Genomic DNA, 16,202 nt, shown 5'->3' on the forward strand with positions numbered 1-16,202 from the left:
ATAATTTGCAGCACAAAGTAACCTTACAGAAAGATAACTCCTATGAATAACATAAACAGAATTAGTCTTGTACTCTTCTATTGTACCATAGGAACGGCAATGCCACTCAAGACAGCTGCATTGTTTTATGGTGTCTTTCCTAAACCAGTAGGAAAAACCGGGTCTGCAGTGTTAAACAGGTTAATACAAAATGTATTTGTAAATATAATCTTGACATATCTCTTATTCCTGTAGTATTAATGTAGTAAATATGTATCCTTTTTAAATTAATAGGCCCGTTTTTGTTTAGCAACCATTAGAAGCAGCTGCATACTTGGAGTGTAAGCAGTTTAGGTTTTGTTATAGCGTATATGGTAACTAGTAATGCAACCTTATTAATTGGTCAGAAAACTTAGGGAATGGGGTAACTAAAATATGCTGTAAACCCTGGTCTGTGACGTCTTTTAGCAATGTGTTTTTTCTCTTCCAGATAATGGAACTTGGACTCAGTTGTGGCTCGTGTCAGATTACCATGAGCATGGATCACTTTTTGATTATTTAAATAGATATACAGTTACTGTAGAGGGCATGATTAAACTGTCCCTGTCCACTGCCAGTGGACTCGCCCATCTTCACATGGAGATTGTAGGAACACAAGGTGAGTGTCTGCAACCGCTTTCTAAAGGTAAAGTGTAATTATGTTCAGAAAAGATAGCAGATGTAATAAGTTAAGGAGACTGTGCACAGAGAGGCTTTCAGCATTTATTACTGTAATATTTTCCATTAAGAATGATGCATATTCTAGTATGGTCATGCTCATGTCACTCTGCAAATAAAACTGCACAGTTAATGCTTTGCAGAAATCTGCAGTGTTGCTGGTCATGTGTATAAATAATCTGCAGGAGAGCTTGAACATGATGGTGGGGTGACATTGCACAGCACATGAGTGGAGTGCTAGAAATAATGAAACAATTTGTTTGCTAGGCTGTGTAACCGTGTCCAAGAAACGGCAATAGACTCGCATTGTATAGCAGTTTGTGACGTTTTTCATGTATTACAAGTATCACATACTGTACCAAAAGTGTGTGTTGTGTCTAAAGTCATACTAGACTGGAGCAACTCATATCTTGTTTTGTGTACCACATTCAAGAGTTTGTAGATAATATACATAATGATGTCAAGAATACATTCTGATGTATTATGATTTCACATTTCTGAATTCTGGTTTTCTTTTACAGGTAAACCTGCAATTGCTCACAGAGATCTAAAGTCAAAAAACATTTTAGTAAAAAAGAATGGGACATGCTGCATAGCGGATTTAGGTCTGGCAGTAAGACATGATTCAGCTACAGACACGATTGACATTGCTCCAAATCACAGAGTGGGAACAAAAAGGTAAAAATACATGTCTTTAATTTACATGTATGCAGCTCTTTTTCCTGCTTGTCCGCTTGAATCATGTACATTTTAAATGCAAAACTTCAGCCATTTGAAAGCTGGTGTAAGTTGCTGGAATTATGTTTGTGTCACAGTTATTGGGTTATTGATCATTTCCTCTTGTGTGTGTGGGTTGCTCCCCAGTAATAATATATACAGTAGTCTCCATGCATAGGAACACCTCCTAAGAGAATACTTCCCCTAAGGGAACACCGTTGTGGTGAAACAGATTTTTCCCATTGTAAATGCTCCGGCTAAAGGAACAGGAACTTTGCTTAAAAGAACACCTTCTTGGCACCGATAGTGATTCGTTCACAATGGATACAGTACTGTTTTGTAAAAAAGTGACTTGTCATTACAAGAGTGTCTTGAGGGACACTGATTGGCTTATTAAATCTTTCCAGAACCGCTGTCCTATCATTGAATCGTTTTATATTCTGATTTCCACGAGTGCACCTCATCTCAACAAAATGGCATGTAAACAAACGGCAAAATGCGCCACTGTTTCTCTTGCTAAACAAAGTTTCAAATTGTTTGCGCTCTTGAATCGGACACAAGTTGCCAAGCATAACCATTCTGTTAAATAATGTGCATGTCTTATATATTGCTGCTGCATTTTGTAATGTGTGTAGGGGTGCTGTGTTAATTTAGTTTGGCAGTTAGTTTGTTAACGTTAGGTTAACCCTAAGTCACGCCCATTATTTTTGTCTCTGCCATTGTGATAGCCCGAAACACACCCGCCAGCTAATTTCATAGTACTGTACATAGCAATTTTAAGCTTTTTGACCGTGTTGTTTTTCTTTAGTTTTATTAATGTTAGTTTGTTACTTTTTATTATAGTTTATTAACATACACTTGCCTATTGTTTTGCCTTTACTTATTCAGTTCATTTCATATGTTGATGCACATGTGTCATGATATATTTGTGTGTGTGTGTGTGTGTATGTATGTATTTATTTATTTATTTATTTATTTATTTATTTATTGATTGATTGATTGATTTTTTTTTTGTAATATTGTGTCTCGTGGCTAACTCAGTCTTAGAGAACACTTCGGCTATAAGAACACTTTGCTTGCTTCCCGAGGGGTGTTCTCTTAGCCAGAGACTACTGTACTATGAATTACCACAGACGTGATCACACTGGTTCTTTTGTTAAGAATTTGTTCCTTCAGAATGGTGGGGTTTCCATGGTAAAATAAAAATAATTCTCGCCTTTTTTCTCACGCTATTTTTGTAGTACCTTTCAGTTAATTGGGGTTTCCAAATTCTCCTTCGACATGCCTTGGTTCTCCTTCGAAATGACTACGGGAGGGTATATTTAAATATTTGTGTCTGAGTTCCAAATTGGCCTTGCAAGATGACTGATTTCATGCAGCTTTCTTAAATTGTGTTTCCACAAAGATTTTAGGTTGTGTTGAAGAACCTTCAGGGCTTGAATTTCAGCGCAGGATTGAGGGAATCCCGCATTTTCCAAGTTGCTCCCGCATATCTGCAACTTTCAGTGTGGGAAAATCCCGTAGAGAAATTTGAAGACACCAAGCTACTGTATTTTTCAACCAATTTAGAATGCTTGAAACGCAACAACAATCTCTAAAGAAATGGGTGTCAGTGACGAAAGCACTATGAGCCACATTCGGAGTAGTTCTGGTTAAAATAAATAAAGAAAGAAAAGTAGTGCTGGATATTTTAAGTACCACAAGACTATTCTCTCGTACGTGATTCTAGGCTGCTATCTTTGAGCATTATAGAAACTCAACAGTAAACAATAAACAGTTTGGGGAAAAAAATACAATATTAAGTCTATCTAGGTGTTTTGCAAGCGATGACTTTAGCTTTAACTCTTGAAACTCAGCCCCATTCATTTTGGGACGCCAGCGCACCGAAGGTTACGCACATATTACTCAGGCACCGTAAAAGCCACCTACCTGGTTGTTTAAAAGTACAGACTTGGGGCAGAATGTCAACTTTGTGTATAAAATAAACATTTACAATATTAAATGCTTAGTATTGCAAATAGGCCCAAACGAGTGGATGATTAGCTCAAGTTCAAGAGCTCTTGCCTTATGTGTGCCCACACTAAAAGTGTTTTGTGCGGTTTCTTTTGTAGGTTCAATGTTTGGGTATTATTATTATTATTATTATTATTATTATTATTATTATTAAAGCTCAAACGGGGAAAGGAAGGTGCCACAAGAACAGTTGAAAGTGTACATGGTTCTTTTTTTACCTTTTAACAATTAAAAGGGAGTGACTTTCTGATGTAAACAAGTTGCATTTGAGATCCAAAGGAACAAGAACATTAAAAGAAAAGACATGCTATACAACATTTTTCAGCCCTTGTGCACAGGCAAGAAAAAATAGATTTAACTTGAAACTAAATGTATATTTTACCTCAACTTTATTTGACTGGATACGTGCATCAAGTTTCACAGACCCTATTTTACCATCCTGACTTGTCTAAAAAAACATTCACCTCATTTTGCTTGGCAGGTGCTGTTTTGTTCACTCTCAAGTATTGGCATCTCTGGGTTTGTGAAACCAGCAGTTAAAGTTCACTTATTTGGTATACATTCTAATTTCAGGTGTAATCTGAATCTTAACTTCATTCAATGTTGTGTTCCTAAGCAAAATATCCAACACAGCAGCAGATCCCAGATTCCTGCCACTTTTTTCAGCTTTTTGTTTTACTTCTCCTCACTTTCATCTCTGTATTTGGTCAAAGAAGCTTGCCAGGGCTACTTCTAACAAATCTCAGTAGTTAATATAGTTGCTTGGTATGGCCATTAGTTAACACTAGAAGCCCCTTGGCAGTCATTTTTGGTGGTTTTTGGTTTTAAAATGTAATTTTCTCCAGTTGTGTAACACGTATGGGGCTGCGTGTTCATGTACCTTTCTGTATGTATTACATATTCCCACAAAGCATGAAACGCGGGAGAGCAGAAATAAAGGAGATATATTACATTATACCTAAAAGCCCCGGGAGCAGTCACATTGACGGCCACAAAGAAAACAATTGTATTTTGATTATACAGAACGGTATAATCTACTTTATTATTTCAATTTACCAGTCCGCAATGTGCTTAGCTGTAATCAGATTAGTCTCTACTCTCTGCCTGAGTGAATGACTGACAGTCTGTTGTTTTCAGTCAGCCTTTTGGCTGGCGCCTGCTTGCCAGCTGCACTGCTTTGGTCAGTCGATTGGCATCGGGACTAGTGAAAATAAATACCAGAGACCATGGAGTTTTACTACGCAACAAAATATGGAGTTGATGTTTGGATCAGATGGCATGGAAGTATTCTGTGAAAGCTGGCTCCCGACGGTGGTCTGTTCAGGTGTTTTACAATGTATTAGTCCTACTATAGCCATCATCTCCTGGGTACTTTACAAAGAATGCACAGAGAAGAATTTATCAAGGAGAGAATATATTTTACACTTAGCACAGCAACTTCGCAAGAAGCATTTGGAACAGAGGGAGACTGCCAAGCGTGTACCCACAACTGAAGCTGGCAACCCTGATGAGAGACGCCAATGCCAGGTTGGCAAGTGCAATAAAAATAAAACTTCGAACAGCTGTGCTCTGTGCAGAAAGGCAGCGTGGAGAAGCGCATTATCTGTATTGATTGTGAGCAGCCTTAGACTCAAGGTAAAGGAATACCCTTTTGTTGAAAAAATCTAAGTTGTTCAGTTGCTTTTGCTCATCTGATAATAAACCGATTGCTGTTGAAAAGTAAAAAATGTATTGCTTTCGTTTCAATTTTATAAATATGTACAGTATGTTGTAAACCGATGTCGGTTCAGATGTTTATTTACATTTTCTTGTTTTGATTTGTAAAATAAATGTGTGTGTGTGTGTGTGTGTGTGTGTAATATATATATATATATGTGTGTGTGTGTGTAATATATATATATATATGTGTGTGTGTGTGTAATATATATATATATATATATATATATATATATATATATATATATATATATATATATATATATATATATATATATATAATATATATATATATATAATATATATATATATATAAAATAAATAAATGTGCTTCGGTTGTTCAGATGTTTGTGGCGTACTCCATAAAAAAAATAAAAATAAAAATTACATCCGATTGTTTCTCCTTTCATTATACTATTTACAGTGTTTTGAATACAGCCGTCAGAAAGACTGCTGCAGGGCTTCTAGGTATGAGTATATCTCCGGTCTTTCTAGTGTTAAATTATAAAGTTACGTCACAAACAGGATCTTCACTACTGAAGTCTCATGAACGTAAGGTATGGCTTTGAGACATGTTCCCATGCAAAAAAAACCCTACATTTTTGTTAATTTTGTGCAGCTTTTTACCCATACCATGGTTTGCCCGCACACTTCCTGTAGCGTGAGGTGAGTGCATGCTTCGTCACATTCTCACAACAATGAAGAGAGAATTTGAGAGTTTCTAAACTGCATGGAAACCCTGCCAATGTTTACCAGTGTTTTGTAGTAGTAAGAGCTCTCGGTTTATAGTGCTACCAGGATGCTACATCAGCCTGTTTTAGAATGACCCTTAAACTGGAGAATTGCAAAACAAAGAGCCAACTCATTCTCCACATTGTAACAGTTGCTTCTAAAAATACTCTTCAAGTGTTTGATTGTCTGCATTTTCTAAAGCCTCATAGTTGCTTTAGTGGGGTGTAAAAATGTAAGCACTCAAATAACCTTCCTAACTTTTTTTCAACAGATATATGGCCCCCGAAGTCCTTGACGATTCCATAAATATGAAACATTTTGAGTCTTTTAAGAGGGCTGACATCTATGCCATGGGATTGGTGTTCTGGGAGATAGCACGGAGGTGCTCGATTGGTGGTAAGTAATATATTGAGTCAGCTCTGGAATCTGTAAAGTTTTTTGTTGCACACTTGTTGCAGCTGCTCTTCCAACTAACAGATAATCCTGACCTTTTGAAATCTTGATGACTTTTGTTAAACCTGACTGGCATGTCTGTGCTTCATTCTGAAACTATTCATGTTTTAGAAATAAAAACTGAAATATATTTTGTACAATAGGTCTAACAGTTGTGGATCTAGATCCTGCCACTGAGCTCATTTAAAGTTTGAGAAACAAGGTCATGAAAATCAAGTGCAATTGACTCTAGTGCCTTTCTGTCAATAAAATATGTAAAATGCCTGAGAGGGCCCTTTTTCGTGATTTAAAGGACAGTGGTATTTGGATCCAATGTTTCAATCAATTAAACACATTTTGTCAAACCATAACCTGTAGTATCTGTAGTCTATTACCAGTCTTTAAAATCTATTTTCTTTCTTATTACCAAAGCTATCGGTGTGTGTGTGTTTTTACTTTTCATTAGGGACATGATTTACAGAGCTGCAGATTTATAATTTAGCCAGCTGCTACTTTATAACTGATGCTTGAAGTACTTCAGTGTCTTTTTTCTGTCTGCAACAAAACGGAAACAAAAGAACTGGGGCTGGCAGTCTCCAAGATGCAGCGTATTTAAAAAATTTGAACTGATGAACTAAAATATTCCAAAAGCTGTCCTCAAAACCACCACCCCATCAAAGTGGAGACTATACACCATCCAATGTGTTTGTATAAAAAATAAGTCACTGAACCCCCAAATGCATACATATGTTGAATATGTTTTCATTTTCAATCTAGGAATTCATGAAGACTACCAGCTTCCATATTATGACCTGGTTCCTTCAGATCCTTCTGTTGAGGAAATGAGGAAAGTGGTTTGTGAGCAGAAGCTCAGGCCAAACATTCCAAACCGGTGGCAGAGTTGTGAGGTACGTCTTTCATTTTCCTTTCTTAGGAGGGATGCTTTAATCCAAATCGGTGTCGCCACTTCAAGTTATAACAACCCAATGAAATGTAATTAAAACTTCAGATTTTCTTTTTTTTTTAATCTAAGGGCCCTAATTATTACATCTCTACACACAACGCAAGTATGTGCATAAAACTGACAGCACCATCAGCTCACTTGTGAACAAACCAGATTTATGGGTGTGCCACTGCAGGTCGCACAGGCCCAGCATGCGCCCACCGAGGAGTAGACATCGGAGTTACTGAGAGAGCCCTTTAACTTGCAGTTCCTGTGTCTGGGTCTACTATTGGGGTATAGATCAGCCTTGTCCGGGAAGCTACTCCACAAATTATATAGATATATATAAAATCAAAAAGAAAAAGGTAATGTAGATACACAAAAATGTGAATAATTGATTACAAAAAAAAATTATATAATAGATTTATTTTTTTGTATCAATTCACATTTTTGTGTACCTACATTACCTTGTTGATTTTGCACCTTATGGTACACAGCAGTTTTCCTTTTTAAAATTTAAGATAGATACTTTTTTATAAAAATACATTTATTGCGTGGAAAAAAGTCAAACAAACTTTGAACATTTACATTACATTATTTTGTGAGAAAATACATAAAACAAACAGTCATTTAAATATTTATACAGAGTTCTTCTGAATCATCCTGTACCTCAGAGTGCTCCATTCACACACCACAACATTTCAAAACTGAGCAAGTCATGCATCATCTTATAAAACTTGAATTCAAAAGTTATGCGAGTAACCACCAATATCCTACACAATTTTACCAGGTCCTGATGAACATTTTTGATTTGGCTTTTTCTACTTTTTAGGATGGCGAATTTTGCCTGCCCTAAAATGAAATTTGCCAGTTGAATCAAATGCTTTCGGTTTCTTGTAAATTTTACACCAAAAATAAAAACAGTTTTTGTAAAAGTTAAGTTCAAATTTGAAAAAATGGTGTTTAAAAAGTTGAACAAAGGGTCCAGTCTTTTACAGTCCATGTAGCAGTGGAAGACAGTCTCTCTCTCCTTGCAGAAGGGGCAATGATCAGTCACCTCGGGATTTATAATGCTTACGAATGCATTAACAGCCAAGATTGTATGCAGGAGTCGCCATTGCAAATCCCCTGATCTTTTATTAAGAGGGGGTTTATATAAAATCCTCCAGGCTGGCTTATCCTCCTCTCCTGCTCCCAGCCGTTCCCTCCAATGGGTATCTGGAAGTACTTCAAGTAGTTTCTGCTGTTTTAACTTTTACACAAATTTCATAGACTTTTTTTCCCCTCTAATAAATTAAACTGAAGTTTACACAAATCCTTCACTTTTAAAATCTTGCCATTCTCTTCACCAAAATGACTTATTGCAGGGGAGATTAGCAAAGAAGGAAATGGAGTTTGCTGAGGCATTCGACATTCATCAAAAACACTCCCCAGTGCCTCTCGCCACTCCAGAGACAGAGCTTCACGCAGCTGTGCCAGATACAGACCTGCCACACGCACAGACCGCATGGCCAGAGCACCGGCTACACATTCAGGGCTTTTCCAGACACACTGCTCTGTGTCTATCAGATCACAAATCTTTACTATTTTAGCCCTTATGAGAGAATTGTTAAAAGATTCTGAACTATTAAAAGAAGTATTAAGGTGTGGATTAAACACCAAAGGCTGCTCCAGAACCCAAAAAGGATCCAGTGGGTCAACATATTCAGCCTTTAGTAACGTCCAAACCCTCAGCACACTCCTATAAAAGAGGGGAAGACATGAAAACTGCATTTTGTCAAAATCTAAAAACAACAAATTAAAATCAAAACCAGACCCTCCAACCTGAGGAAGAAAAGAAAATGCCAGTTCCCTCCATGGCAGCTTTACTGGAGAGAAAAACAATTTCCTCAGAGCCTGAATCCTAAAGGCAGCCAGCCTACACTCAATATTCATAAGACCTTGTCCACCCTCTTCTAGTGGTAGATACAACACACACTGCTTTAACCAATAACACCCATTCCAAAAAAACTCTAAGAGCAGAGACTGAATCTGTTTAATCAAGAATTGCGGGGGTTCCACACAGAGCAATTTATGCCAGAGACTGGAGGCAACCAAATTATTTAAAACCAAAACTCTTCCTCTGAAAGACATTTGTGGAAGAAGCCACCGCCACCTCTGTAAGCGACCTTTTGCTTTTTCTAGAACCCCATCCCAGTTTAACTGTTCTACTTTCTCATTGCCTAAAAAGACCCCCAGGTATTTAAACCCATTCTGGCTCCATTCTAGTCCGTCTGGTAAAACCAGGGATCTACACCCTTGTCCCTCCCCAATGAGCACAGCACTACTTTTACTCCAGTTAACACGCGCTGATGAGACTTTTTCAAATACTTTTTGCTTCTCAATTAAGGCCTTTACATCTTCTTGATTGCAAACGAAGACAACTATATCATCCGCATAGGCTGAGAGCTTTATTGACTGGGCATTACAACCTGGAATAGACAAACCTGTTAAAACATTTCTTAGTTTACATAGTAGTGGTTCAATAGATAAAGCATATGACATTCCAGACAAAGGGCAACCCTGCCTGATTCCTCTCTGTACAGCAAAAGGTGCACACAATCCCCCATTTATTTTCAATAAACTGAACATGTTACAATAGAGCGCTTTTATTTTACTAATAAAATCAGAACCAAGACCAAATGCGTCGAGGACTTCCCATAAATAACGGTGGTCTACTCGATCAAAGGCCTTTTCCTGATCTAAAGAAACAAGACCAGTACTAAAGCCAAACAATTTAGAGGCCGCTAAAATATCTCTAACTAAAAAAATGTTTTCAAAATGTTATTTGGGATGCAGTAAGTTTGATCCGGGTGTACAACATTATCAATCACTGTGCTCAGTCTATTGGACAAAGCCCTGGAAAGGACCTTATATTCAGAGCACAACAACGACACAGGTCTCCAATTTTTAACGTTTTTGAGATCACCTTTCTTAGGGAGGAGCGTAATGACAGCTCTTCTGCAGCTCAGAGGTAACTCCCCTTTCTCAAAGCTCTCCTCAAACACTGTGAAAAGGTCATGTTGAAACAGGTCCCAGAAACTTTTAAAAAACTCTATTGGTAACCCATCGAATCCGGGAGCTTTACCTTGTTTTAACCCCTGTAGGGCCTCAGTAAGCTCTTTCATCGATTAGAGCTTTTCCCAGCTCCTTTTTTGCCTCTTCAGGCAAACATGTCAAGTTGGATAGGATGGTTCAGTGGTTAAAGAAAAGTGCACCCTAGTCTTTAAGTCGCCTTGGATAAAGGCGCCTGCTTAATAATAATAAATAATAATAATAAGTAAATAACAGAAGATGTTTTTGAAGTTCTTTTTTTTTTTTGGCGTACAGCTTTCCATCTGGCTTGCTGACTGCTGTATAATCCAGTTTATATCCCGGCTGTCATCTTTGTTTACATCATTGAGTTGAATTTCAGAAAGTCCGAAAACAGTGACAATGAAGTTTTAATTACCATTTTAATGTTTGGAGTATCTTTTTTTGCAGTATGTTTTGTCATTCATTTTCTGTCAAGTCACAGAATTGCTATTCAGCAGTGTTTTCTCTTGTTGTGACGAGTGCAGGGGGAGAAGGGCGTTCCTTTTGAAAAGGGGCAGGACTGACAGTGATGTGAACCAATCGCATGACAGAGGGAGGCTATTGCCCGGTGGTGTAAGGATGTTGGGGCAATAGTTCAATCTATTTTTGCTCCTATGATGAGGTTTTAACCAATCACAGGCCAGAATTTCCCACCTCTAATTCATAGATAGGTAGATTGTTAGATAAATAAAATGTATGAAACCATTGACTTGACTTATTCCACAAATACACCATATTTTCTAAAACTAGATAATTACCTTCAAAATAGCACCCCATATGTATTAGGATGATTTTCAAATTGACTGCTAGTTGCCTAATTTGTGTCACAGTTTTTCAATCACATCATGTGCTGTATCTAGGCACTCATTTTTATTCTCTGTAGATAGACATCCATTTTCACTCTCAGCTGTGTATATACAGATGACCTGGTCTGTCAAGCACATTTCTTAGGGACTGCTGCCATCTGCCAGTTAAAAAGAGAACTGCATACACTATTACAGTAGTCTTTTTATTTTTTCATTGAAGCACGTTAAAAAGATGTGTTAAACTTTGCAGATGCACATATAAGCACATGCACACTATTCTCATGGGAGTGACAAATTCTGAATCATTTGCGCTCCACGTGGAAATCGCAGGATAAGCAGCTGGGTGCGTAATATTCCTGTTCTTTTGGTAGATGTAAAATGCATGTGGTCACTACATACTGTGTTGTGGAGTGACTCAACTAATACAATATAGCTATTCCTAATAGATTAAATGCTCCCTTACTAATATTGGTGACAAATTATCGAAATGCTGCCTGCCTGGTTCTGTTGGTATATGCCCTCTTCCCTTCAACAATACTGATACAGGAAATAAAGCATAATTAAAGAAACCTCAGATAACCAAAGCTGCTTTAGCTCTTTCAGCACTAATAAACCCTGCAAAAAGACAGCACCTGCTGTAGCTGATTAAATAGTGTGTGTCGTCTTTGTAAAAGTGTTTCCTGTAGAGGTCAGTAGTGTTGAAAGTTAAGTCAAAGTGAATAGAAGAAACCGAGATTTGTAGGGAATTATGGACCCATGTATCATATCTTGTATTACACATGCATGACACATTACGTGGGAAAGGAATAATTATAGACTTTAAATAGCAATGCAAGGAAATAAGCATTTAAAAGGTGTAGCTGATGAAATAAGTACAGTGCCTATAGAAAGTCTACACCCCCTTGAACTTTTTTCACATTTTGTTGTGTCAGTGCCTCAGAGTTTCATGCATTTAAATGAGGATTTTTTCCACTTATTTACACACCATACTCCACACTGTTAAGGGGGAAAAGTTTTTATTGAGAAAAAAATGATATATTAAAAGTACAAAACTGAAAGATCATAATTGGATAAGTCTCCACCCCCATACTTGGTGGAAGCACATTTGGCAGCAATTACAACTTTGAGTCTGTTGGGATAGGTCTCTACCAACTTTGCACACCTAGATTTGGCAATATTTGACCATTCTTCTTTATAAAACTGTTCAAGCTCTGTCAAGTTCCTTCAAGTCATGCCACAAATTTTCAATTGAATTTAGGTCGGGGCTCTGACTGGGCCACTCAAGGACATTTACCTTTTTGTTCCTTAGCCACTCCAGTGTAGCTTTGACTGTGTGCTTTGGGTCGTTGTCATGCTGAAAGGTGAACTTCCATCCCAGTTTCAGCTTTCTTGCAGAGGGCAGCAGGTTTTCCTCAAGGACTTCTCTGTACTTTGCTCCATTCATTTTCCCTTCTATCCTGACAAGTGCCCCAGTCCCTGCCGATGAGAAACATCCCCATAACATGATGCTGCCACCACCATGCTTCACAGTAGGGATGGTGTTCTTTGGGTGATGCGCTGTGTGGGGTGTGCGCCAAACATAACACTTTGCATTTAGGCCAAAAAGTTCCATTTTAGTTTCATCAGACCACAAAACTTTTTGCCACATGGCTACAGAATCTCCTGAGTGTTTTTTGCATACTTCAAACGGGATTCAAGGTGGGCTTTCTTGAGTAATGGCTTCCTTCTTGCCACCCTACCATACAGGCCAGATTTGTGGAGTGCTTGGGATATTGTTGTCACATGTACACTTTGACCAGTCTTGGCCATAAAAGCCTGTAGCTCTTGCAAAGTTGCCATTGGCCTCTTGGTAGCCTCTCTCATCAGTCTCCTCCTTACTCTTGTCATCCAGTTTGGAGGAACGGCCTGATCTAGGCAGGGTCTTGGTGGTGCCATACACCTTCCACTTCTTAATAATCGTCTTGACCATGCTCCAAGGGATAGTCGAGGCCTATTTTTTTATACCCATCCCCTGATCTGTGCCTTTCAACAACTTTGTCCCGGAGTTCTTTTGAAAGCGCCTTGGTGCTCATGGTTCAGTCTTTGCTTTGAAATGCACTACCCAGCAGAGGGAACCTACAGGAACCGCTGAATTTATCCTGAAATCATGTGAATCACTACAATTTAACACAGGTGGAGGCCACTTAACTTGGGTGTGATTTTTGAAGGTGATTGGCTACACCTGAGCTAATTTAGGATTGCTATTACAAGGGGGGTGGACACTTCTCCAACCAAGCTGTTTCAGTTTTTATTTTTAATTAATTTTCTACAAATGTCTAGAATATTTTTTTCACTTGGAAGTTGTGGGGTGGGATGTGTAGATGAATGAAAAAAAAAAACTATTTTAATGCATTTTAATTCCAGGCTATAAGGCAACAAAAGGTGATCATTTTGAAAGGGGGTGTAGACTTTCTATAGGCACTGTATATACCTCTGGCAGTGAAGTAATTGTTTCTTGTTCTTGTTTGCAGGCCCTGCGTGTAATGGCGAAAATTATGCGTGAATGTTGGTATGCCAATGGAGCAGCTAGGCTGACGGCTTTGCGCATCAAGAAGACGTTGTCTCAGCTCAGTCAGCAGGAAGGCATTAAAATGTAAACCCAGGCCTGCAACTTTTAAAAGCATTATTTCTTTTTCTTTTTCTTTTTTTTTCTTTTAAGAAGAAAAATGTTACTTTTTGAAGGTGTTTTTTGTATACAACTCCACAGTTGCAGTATTTGGAAGGGATATTTTGTTCTACCTCACCGAGGGAACAGAAAGATGGATCTCGCTGCCTTTAAAATTAAATAGGAACACTGCAAAAACCAGAGCTCTCACTGCAGACACGCGCAATGGAGCTGTGGGATACTTTCTGTGCACTACGAACACCTCATTTAGAGACTGATGTAGATTAGCTTTATTTTTTATTAACATTCAACTTGATAAAAAAAAATAGTAAAATGCGCGAGAGAAATTTTGTAATTGCTGATCTTAACGTATAGGTAACAGTGCTTAATATGACATTATTATACTTGGTCCTGGTCCGGTCAAATCATACAGTGTTAAACAGGAAAGGATTTATTCATACTACTCTTAGAATCGGGTACCTTTTTATATTGGCATTTTAATTTGTTTGGCTTTGAGAGATGACAGTTTTTTATAATTTTTTGGGGGGCCTGTATTGCACCATTTTTAAAAAAAAATAAAAAATTTAAAAAAATGAATCAACTGCAGATCAGCATAACTTTTGACAAGACCTCAACCAGTCTTTGCAAACATTCTTTGACATATGCAATATATATATATATATATATATATATATATATATATATATATATATATATATATATATATATATATATATATATATATATATATATATATATAAATAAATAAATAATTACTGCTCTGTTACTAAAAAAACAAAACAAAAAAAGCCAGGTGTTACCAGGAAGTGCCACTGCTTTTAGTAATACGATTCACACGTATCAGTGACGTCCCAGTATACAAATATATAAAACTATATTTCAAGACATCCACAGGAAATATTCTAGTTATGCACAATCTAGGACCCTGTAAAGTGTAGGTTAGGAATAGTCACCTCCCCCTTCAACTTCATTTAGTTAATCCATTTTTTTTTTTTTTTAATTGGCCTTTTCTATAACTGGTTCATTTTATTGTAAAGATTTTTAGCTTTTCTTTTTTTTGTTTATCATGCCTACTTTTATTTTTTTTGGTTTAATTTTTATGGCATTTGTATCAGATTGAGATTCTTGAGCTTTATCCGTTATAAGCAAAATATCAGACAGAAGAATATCACTTTTTCTAAAAGAAGAAAGTATGTAAGATAAGGTCTAGCTAATATAATAAGTCCACTTACAACGTGGCCATTTTATTACTTTTTTGTATACGTTTACTATTGTCTTGTTTTTGTTTCAGTTTTGTGTGTCTGCACATAAACTGTTTCTGTAAGAAGAGTGCATTCTTTAAAGAAAAGGTAATTTATTTAAATAAAGGCAAGTGTGTGACTTTTATTTAACTATAGATTTACAAAAAGATATAATTCTGGAAACTTTTACTGCAAGAAAATATTTAATTTCCGGCTGTTAATTAGCTACTTCAAGTCCCTTTCATCAAGCCTTTAGACCAAGGCTTCAGGTTACAGTTTTAAGACTCCTACTCAAGGTACTCAAATTATGTAGCACCAGGTTTAACACTAATTTCTTTACCATATTGTTCAAGGTGAAATGAAATTATTTTGATTTACATTGTATTACGAATAACCGTGTGCTGCTAACCTAGTATTGTCTTTGGTTCCGTTTTGTTTACAAGCAGAATTGAAAAAAAAAAATCTGGACGCTTTAGTGATGTATATATTCTAAATACTTGTTAGCTTGAGTGCCATGTATTGTAAGATGACTTCAACACCCTTGAAATGTGCTGTGCCATTCAAATAATACAGGTATGTGAGATTGGTTAATGTTCTTCTACAATTATTGTTATGATAATTGTTAAGTAATTGTTCTTCTACAATAGAACAGAAAATAGGGAGGGGGCAGTTAGAGCAAACACAAAAAACCAAAAGTGAAAACATTTTGTGTTTTGGGAAAATATCCAAACCTTTCATGCAACTTTTCCTAAACACAATCACGGTTCCCCTTAACTACAGCAACCATAAGACAAAGTCCCACTTTCGTTGTTTAGAAGAAACCACTGTTACTGTATATGATGCATATCTTAATGATTTTCCTGAGCCAGTAACCCCCCACATCTCTGTTCTACCTTTACATATTACCATATTATATCACCAGCAGACTTAAAAAAAAAAAAAAGAATAAAAAAGTGAGGATGAGGTTGGTCTCGCCAGCAAATAATTCAGCACTTAACCATGTTGTTGGTTTACCTTCTGTTGTGTTTTGTTTTATTCTCAGAATTTTGACCTAGCTTTTCAGTTGGATGGACTTCATGTATACTCTAGGAGATACAAACTCTCCTTAAATATACAAAAAACCTGTC

General features: G+C 37.0%; 1 protein-coding gene across 1 annotated transcript in view; it reads left to right on the forward strand.

The window, feature by feature from the left end:
* The window catches only part of LOC117400416 (TGF-beta receptor type-1-like), a 28,396-nt gene extending 13,889 nt beyond the window's left edge, over window positions 1–14,507 (forward strand). The window contains exons 5-9 of the mRNA XM_034000347.3: window positions 470–637; window positions 1,218–1,374; window positions 6,146–6,270; window positions 7,084–7,214; window positions 13,680–14,507. Coding sequence (XP_033856238.1) covers window positions 470–637; window positions 1,218–1,374; window positions 6,146–6,270; window positions 7,084–7,214; window positions 13,680–13,805 — 707 coding nt within the window. The 3' untranslated portion in view covers window positions 13,806–14,507. The remainder of the gene's footprint in view (window positions 1–469; window positions 638–1,217; window positions 1,375–6,145; window positions 6,271–7,083; window positions 7,215–13,679) is intronic.
* Window positions 14,508–16,202: the final 1,695 nt, after the last annotated feature.

The sequence above is a fragment of the Acipenser ruthenus genome, chromosome 4 (genome assembly GCF_902713425.1).
Source record: "Acipenser ruthenus chromosome 4, fAciRut3.2 maternal haplotype, whole genome shotgun sequence".
Taxonomy (NCBI): domain Eukaryota; kingdom Metazoa; phylum Chordata; class Actinopteri; order Acipenseriformes; family Acipenseridae; genus Acipenser; species Acipenser ruthenus.